This window comes from Populus trichocarpa, chromosome 13, assembly GCF_000002775.5.
Source record: "Populus trichocarpa isolate Nisqually-1 chromosome 13, P.trichocarpa_v4.1, whole genome shotgun sequence".
Taxonomy (NCBI): Eukaryota; Viridiplantae; Streptophyta; class Magnoliopsida; order Malpighiales; family Salicaceae; genus Populus; species Populus trichocarpa.
Window position 1 is genome coordinate 3,866,055 of NC_037297.2, and position 8,214 is coordinate 3,874,268.

The 8,214-nt window shown below is 34.8% G+C and overlaps 2 protein-coding genes across 2 annotated transcripts; one reads left to right on the top strand and one right to left on the bottom strand.

Annotated features, from left to right (window-relative positions):
- The first annotated feature begins 330 nt into the window (after positions 1 to 330).
- On the top strand, positions 331 to 4,057 carry LOC7474648 (violaxanthin de-epoxidase, chloroplastic). Its single transcript, XM_024583963.2, has 6 exons — positions 331 to 472; positions 1,153 to 1,478; positions 1,595 to 1,767; positions 2,435 to 2,531; positions 2,824 to 3,215; positions 3,386 to 4,057. The coding sequence occupies exons 2-6, from the start codon at positions 1,182 to 1,184 to the stop codon at positions 3,885 to 3,887; spliced, it is 1,461 nt and encodes a 486-aa protein (XP_024439731.1). The 5' UTR covers positions 331 to 472; positions 1,153 to 1,181; the 3' UTR covers positions 3,888 to 4,057.
- A 352-nt stretch (positions 4,058 to 4,409) lies between these two features.
- Positions 4,410 to 6,052, bottom strand: LOC7489643 (syntaxin-related protein KNOLLE). The gene is made up of 2 exons (XM_002319642.4): positions 5,862 to 6,052; positions 4,410 to 5,603 (listed from the first exon to the last, which is right to left on the bottom strand). The coding sequence occupies exon 2, from the start codon at positions 5,575 to 5,577 to the stop codon at positions 4,636 to 4,638; it is 942 nt and encodes a 313-aa protein (XP_002319678.1). The 5' UTR covers positions 5,578 to 5,603; positions 5,862 to 6,052; the 3' UTR covers positions 4,410 to 4,635.
- Positions 6,053 to 8,214: the final 2,162 nt, after the last annotated feature.

The window sequence follows — 8,214 nt, forward strand, 5'->3', positions numbered from 1 at the left end:
ACATATAATATACTCTAAAACAAGTAAAGAAGGATGGAAAAATGAATCTATTTTCACTTTTAACACTTCATAAATTTGTGGATAAAGGTTTTATTTTTCTTTCACTTAAATTGCTAACATAATTGCAACATATCTTCTTCAATGTTCTCTTTATTTTTACTAATAAAGTCCTATGCTTTTATTTTTTATATATATTTTTTCACAAATGCGTATAATGTTTTTGATGTGTTGGATGTTTTATTTCATATTTTTATTAATTAATTTACTAAATGTTTATCACAAGTAATAACTCAACTGAAAATAAAAATAAGAAGAAAAAGAAAAAGAAAAAGAATACGTTACAAGCCTAGAGTCCACACAATGTCTTATCCAAGTTCGCTGCCTTCCAGACCCCCCGCGCTCTTTTTTAGCTGTTTTGTCCATCTGCATCCACTCTCTTAGCTGCCATGAAAAGCTCCACCTCTTGCTCAAGGTCAGCCCATCTATCTCTCTCCCCCTCCATTTCTCTCTGTTTTTAAGTTTTGTAGCCTTAAGAGCCCCTTGTAATGCTCATTTTCTATCTACTAACTTAGGTTGATATTTGATATTCATGCTTTTATTCTTCTGTCAATTCAAGTAAATATTTATTGCTAATTTTGTAAATGCTTCTTTTCTATTCTTCGTTTAGCAATTAATGTTTTCTTTAGTAATTGAAAAGTTACAAGCTGTGGAGAGTTTTGCTTTCTGTGTTTTTCTAAGTTTAATTTCAGGAGGTGGCCAGTGCATATGTAAGCTAATGCTGTGTCTAATCCTAGAGGCCTTGACCGAGGCCATAGCACACCAATCTTGGATTTATTGATGAATTATTCATGCATGTTTCTGCCAATACTATAATGGGTTTTGTCATAATTTACATGCTTTATAGGAAAATCAAGATTTTCTCTTTAGGGTCACTTATGTTGGGTGATATGTGTTGAAAACATAAAAGACTTATCTTTGGCCTTCATCTAACAGATTTAAGTTATTGAGTTGAATGGTTCTTTGATAATATATTGAATTCGAATTGAAGGAACAAATTGATGACTTTCGTTATTGTGACTCCTAGTAGGCTGGTTGGTCTAAAAATGTAGAAAGAATAATAGTGCGTGACTAATACAACTTGATAATTCTCAGATTGAAATTGAAATTACAAAGACTGAAGGATGGCATTGGCGGCAAACCCATTTTGTTTGTCCCAAGAACAATATATTATCAGCAGTTCTTCCGTTGCCAAGTCAGGACTTGCAAGTGATGGCAGGTTTCATAGGCGACAGAGGCTTCATTTCCATGGGGCAGTTTTGTCTCAATTTTGGCCAAATAGCAGAAAGTTGAGATACATTCAGTCGATAAGGTCTCATAGACATCACTATGGGGGGGTGATAAGATGTTCAAATCAGCTCTCGGACTGGACAAAGAAGTTTTCTTCTTTGTGTAGCTCTAGTAGTAGAAGTATGCCCAAGGTAAACTCCTGAATGATTTTAGCATATTTTGTTTTCAATGTGGAGATAGTTAATTAAAAACCATATCATTTCTGACCTATGTTTTGTTTAATTTTTGCCTGGTATTTGTCTTTAAGGCAATAGAAAGACTTAATTTTGTGGTATTGAGTGTGACAAATGCCCTGAAAGAAAGAAACAACTTGGAGTGCTTGAAACTGGCTGGCATACTACTATGTGCATTACTGGTCATTCCATCAGCTGATGCCGTTGATGCTCTCAAAACTTGTACCTGCTTATTGAAGGAGTGCAGGTAATCCAAATCGGTTAAAAGATTTTTTGGAATTGGTAATTAGGATCATATCATGTAATTTCTTGCTGAGTTAATTTCAATGGTAACCAATGGGTCCACTGCACTGCTGGCCAACATATCAATGTAGCTAACTCTACTAATTTAGAATGTTGAGCTCAAGCTATTTTCCTATGTGCTTGGGATTTCCCTTACTGTTATTTTGTTGGTCAAATCAGAGCTTCTAACTTAAGAAACAGAACTAGTGGTAAAAAAACTTCTTTTGAGTAGTTTGGATTGCAGAGTAGGTCAAATATCAGACACCATGAAGTGGTAGAGAACAGTGCATAGCATAAATCTAATAGAAGTTAATTTCTTTCTAACTTTTCATTGTAAAAATATCCTTAAAACCTGATTTAACATTTTATGTAGGATATATTTCTGTAATCTGTCTGTATGTTGTTTATGATGGCCTAGTGTTATGCAATTTAGAAGATACACTAGCATAATAATGGGTTTAGGTTAGCATTTTATGCTGGAAAAAGAGTGAGATTTGATATGGAGATGGTGTGGTATTGGTGGGAATTAGTTGCTGAAAGTTTTGGTAGCATAGAGATTTCCTTCCATTTAACCTACAATTTCATTTGGATCCTTCATCATTGACTTCTACTTACCAGCTTGTTATTGTCAGGCTAGAATTGGCAAAGTGTATTGCAAACCCATCTTGTGCAGCTAATGTTGCTTGCCTCCAGACATGCAATAACCGGCCTGATGAGACTGAATGCCAGGCAAGTTCTGTTCATTCTCTTTACATGCTCACAGATACAACTGCAGAAAGAATATGTATAAGCAGAATCCTCACTAACAGCATAAGCTTTTAAAGGAAACAGTGCACCTGGCCTGCAGGCCCTGTATACAATGCAGCACAGGCAAGGGGTGACATCGATTTTAGAACAAACAAACCTCTGTCAGCTTAAGCTTTTGAAGTAATTGGTTGTCTAAAAACCTGGTTCTACCTTGTACCCGGTGAGGTAAACTATAGTATTCAATGAGTAACCCTCCTTTTGTTATATTTTGCAGATCAAATGTGGTGACCTATTTGAAAACAGTGTTGTCGATGAATTCAATGAGTGTGCAGTTTCACGAAAGAAGTGTGTACCTCGGAAGTCTGATGTTGGGGAATTCCCTGTCCCTGATCCTGCTGTTCTTGTCGAGAACTTTAACATGGCAGATTTCAGTGGGAAGTGGTTCATCACTAGTGGCCTAAATCCTACTTTTGATACTTTTGACTGCCAATTGCATGAATTCCATACAGAATCCAACAAGCTTGTTGGAAACTTGTCATGGAGGATAAAAACTCCAGATACTGGCTTTTTCACTCGATCAGCTGTGCAGAGGTTTGTGCAAGATCCAGAGCATCCTGGAATACTCTACAATCACGACAATGAGTATCTTCACTATCAAGATGACTGGTAATTGCTTCTGCCCGTTCTACTTTTTTATGTTGTTTTTGTTGGTCTCATTATGGACTCAAGCTAAACCATTGGAGGTACTTCCTGAAAAAACATAATGCTTACTCCATCATTAAGCATCAGAAACTAGATTAATTAATAATCACTGTTTATCATAATTATTTCTCCAGGTATATTTTATCATCGAAGATAGAAAATAAACAAGATGATTATGTATTTGTGTACTACCAAGGCAGAAATGATGCATGGGATGGATATGGCGGTGCAGTTGTGTACACAAGAAGTGCAGTTCTACCAGAAAGCATTGTTCCTGAACTTGAGAAGGCAGCAAAAAGCGTAGGAAGAGACTTTAGCAAATTCATCAGAACAGATAATACTTGTGGGCCTGAGCCTCCCCTTGTAGAGAGACTGGAGAAGACTGTAGAGGAAGGGGAGAAGACTATTATAAAGGAGGTTGAAGAAATAGAAGAGAAGGTAGAGAAGGCAGGGAAGACTGAGTTGAGCTTGTTCCAGAGATTGACAGAAGGATTTAAAGAAATACAAAAAGACGAGGAAAATTTCTTAAGAGAATTAAGTAAAGAAGAGACGGATCTATTAAATGATCTGAGAATGGAAGCAGGTGAGGTGGAGAAACTCTTTGGACGAGCACTGCCTATAAGGAAATTAAGATAGAATTCATCTTAAAAGGACATACTGGTTAGACCATATATTGATAGATTCTTCTTATTTAAAACAAAAAAATATTCATGCCTTTTATTCTTTGAGAAATGTATAGCCAAAATTCTGTCTATACTTTCTCTGATTCTCCCAGAGAAGGAAATCTTGATTTCCTTTTTTTGTTCCTTCTCTTTCTGCTGCGTTTGTTTTTTCCATTTGTTTGTACCACGACCCAGATGCCTCCAGAATCACCTGCATTGGGTCATGTGTTGCTCCGAAAACATATCTACACAATAGGTAACCAAGGATGATGGATCCAAAAACGTGATCAAGCTTAAGTTTTTCTTTGTCAAACCCCAGCACCAACTTGCAGGTGACAAATTAATCCTCACTTCACAACCATATTAGCTGTGATCAAGCTTAAGTCTTTCCCATCCATGCATTTCGTTCCCTAAAAGTCAATGCAGATGATGATACCTGTTCCAACTGAACTGTCTGAATATAACTAAAGTTTTCAGGATTGGAACAACGAAAGCATGAAGAATAAAACAATTGTTTTTCAAATTTATATCAGAACTTTGCAGTTTACATCACAACATTAAATACTATCATACTTCAGAAGAGAAAAACAATGACCAGAGACAACCAAACCCTCCACTTAACCAGTCCCGAAATAAGGACTTGAAGCATACACACACCTTCCTAAGTAAAGCAAGCAACCAGAAGGAATAACAGGTCATTAAATCCTCCATGAGACTCCAATTCAAGAGTGACTAAAGCTAGTAGCAATAGGTATAACAATCACTAGAATGATTATCAAAAGAAGAATGATCCCAATGCACATCCACTTCCTGCTGCTCTTCTGGTAACCTTTAGCACCCTTGAGCTCTTTGGTACCATCCTTCACATAGTGGCTAGCATTCAACACATGGTGCTCAATATCATCCATCTGCTCCCCCTGCGCCTCCACCATCACTGCCATGTCCAAAAACACCTGGTGCAGCTCCAACAAGCTCTTCTCAATCTCTTTGGCAGCATCATGTCTATCCTGAATTTCCACCACAGTCTCCAACACCTTCCCTTTCCCATGCTCCTGAATTGCACGTTTCAAGAACTCTTCACCCCCACTACCATCAGAGATGATCTTATCAATGACTTCCTCATCTGGGTACTCTCCAGTAACAGTGAAATACCTCCTACCAACAGTATCTTTGTACTCCGTCATCATTTTTTGCCTTAGACCTTGAAAATCCATCATCAGCTCCTTCAATTTCTTGCGCAAGCCATTAGTAACGGCAATCCTTGTTCTATAAATCGGAGTTCCTTCCTTATACCCTGAGAGGCGCCTATTAGCAGCATTTGCTCGGTCCATTTCTTCAAGCTGGGATTTAATACTTCTGGCCTTTTTCTGGACAGTAACAATATCTGTGTTGATTTTGTTTCGTAGTGATTTTAAGGCCTCGGGTTTATGTAAGGTCTTGCTTTCTTCATTAGCTTCTTGCAGCTGGTCAAGAATCTCACGGATCGATCCCATTTCTTTCTTGACATTCTCAGCTTCTTCAAGGAACATACCAAGGTTGCTTTCCATGGTGTTTGATGCATTTGCCATTTCTACAACAGGGTCAGGACCAGCTTCAAGATCTTTCATGGCCTCTTTCTTTAGGTCCACATAGCTCATGAAGGATTTGGTCATTAGGTCATTCATCTTAACAAGTTTTAAAATTCACAAACCTGGAAAAAAAACCCACATGACATAAAGATTTTGAATCAGATTGTAAAGAAGTTACTACAATTTCAAAGAGAAAGATGACCTAGTCGATTGAACAATACAAAACATTAAAAAACATAAAACAAAGACATTGGCATTGTATGATTGTTAGCTTTGTCGAATCTGAGATCAAGTCTACGTACCAAAAAGATCCCTAATAGTTTTAATTTCAGAAAGAAACACCAATCTAATAACCACTTAATGGATAAAAAAAAACTTACCTCTCTCAAATGGATAAAAACAGCAACAATTGAATCTTCAGGGAGAGATTCAAAATGGAAGGAGGGTTTTTGTTGGATTAGAAGAGGAAACGAGAGATTCAAAATGGAAGGAGGGTTATTGTTGGATTATTGTTGGATCTTAGGATTTTGATATGGAAACGCAAGCTCAACTTTGTTGTAGATTTGAGTCAAAAGAGGGTGCTTAAAAGGAAGCAGAAATCCCCCAATAGGAGATCAAAATAAACTAGCCGTTAAACTAGCCTCTCCCCAACGGCTATATACTCTCGTTATGTACTGGACATTTTAAATATGTAGGGTCACCTCTTCCACCAGGTGAGTCCATATACCGGATATTAAAATTTGAAAAAGATGGTGGGGAGGATTCGAAAATATTATATAATTAATCCCTTTCTTCCTTGGTGCTAAACAGATTCTAAGTATTAAACAGGTTCTAAGTAACTGGTCCGCATTAAAGGTCGGACTAAAAATGTTTTGAATGAAAAACTCTATGACTGAATTATTAAAGTTATCACATTGAAATCTCCTTGACTAAATTTTTTACATAGCCCGGGATTCAAATTAAATAGTTAAATCCACGACCCGGATTATAAACTTTACTAGATTTAATAACTTTATTTTTTTATAAAAATATTTTTTATTTAATTATATAATAACAAAAATAAACTTTAACAAAAATAAGCATGAACTTAATATAAAGATGTTTATTTGAGATTACAATAATCTCGTAGAAAACAAAAACAAAATGAAGTCTAATCTCCAATTACCCTTAGTGAACCCACCAAACTTGCAATCTGAATTAAAAACTCCACTGAATTTAATATTTTTTTTTGTAAAACTAATTTTTATTTAAATAACATAAAAAAATGCTCACAAAATTTAACATCAGCCAAATTTTAGGATGTCAATAAATCAATAAAAAACAAAACAAAATAAATTATAAATTCCAATTTAAAAACAGTTAAATATTAAAAAATAAAACTGAAAAAAAAATTAAATAAAAAAAAAAATTAGACAAGCACGTAGATTTGGGTGGCACAACGCGTCTGAGCATCTTAAAAAAACTCGGGCTCATGAGCCTAGGGCAGCAAGCCATGCATTTAGGACATCTTTACTATTTCTCTTTTTTTAAAGGGTGATTACATATCATCCGCACTTGTTTTTTTAAAAAAATATATATATAGCAGGCGATGCATCTTCTGTTGCTTCCCAAAATCAAGCCACTATTGTTGTTAAAAAAAATACATGGAGTCTTGACTCAAAATCCATTTTTTAAGTCAATTTCACCTTAAAACACTATAAAAATCTTCAAAACCACTTACCACCCATTAAACACCCCAAAATCACTCAAAAAATATCAATAAGGTAAAAAGAAATCTGAACCAAGTTTGATTTGCCTTTTTAGGCATGCTTGGATTGAAAAAAAAAAAAACCCATTATCGAACTCTTCTTGTCAAATAAAACTTGTTGGCACAAAAAAAAGAATGAGTTTCAACACTTAAAAATTATCATTCATCAATTTTTTGAACTAAAATTAGAATTGCAAAAAATAAAGGAAATGCAAAATTAAAAAAAATCAAAGAGAACTTTTTCTAGTGAATTTAAGATCAATTTCTCCTTATTTTACACTTTTATTTTCTATTGCTGAATTTTCTTAACGTTTTGACTAGCTGGTCTTGAAATTAGGCATAAAAGACTGCAATAAAAAAATGGACAAAAATGAAAAAACAAAAAGGATACTATTAATTGCTATAATGATAACTAGCCCTTCTAGTATATATTAGATTATTAGTTCGTGGTATGTTGTTGGTTGAATTAAAAACAATAATATAAAAAATTGTTTAGGTGTTACTAATGTTTTTTCTAGCGGAAAAAATATTTTCAACCATGTGAGAATTATTTCGATATGACTCGGTTGACTTGACATGTCCAAAGACAACCCGAACAACCAATAAAATTGTAGTTTGACTCAAAATAAATAAGATATTTTTTATATAAATATTGAGACGACAACATATTGTATTAATTTGGGTCAACCCGAGTTAACCTATCAATCTACATGTCGAGTTATGAGACTATGATAACCCTATAGAAAGTAAATTCAATTAACTCAATGTTAGAAGATGCAATTGAAAACGATAAGCTAATAGAATGCAAGCCTAAACAAATCATAAACTTAATCCCCAATCAACTCAATGTTGAAGGATGAAATTAAAAAAAAAAATTAATTAGGAAAAGAGAAAAAGAAGTTGAGCTAACCAAGTTCATTCATCAAATTCGTGGTTCATGTCATAAGACTGAGATAACCACGTAAAAGTTAAATTGAAAATACTTA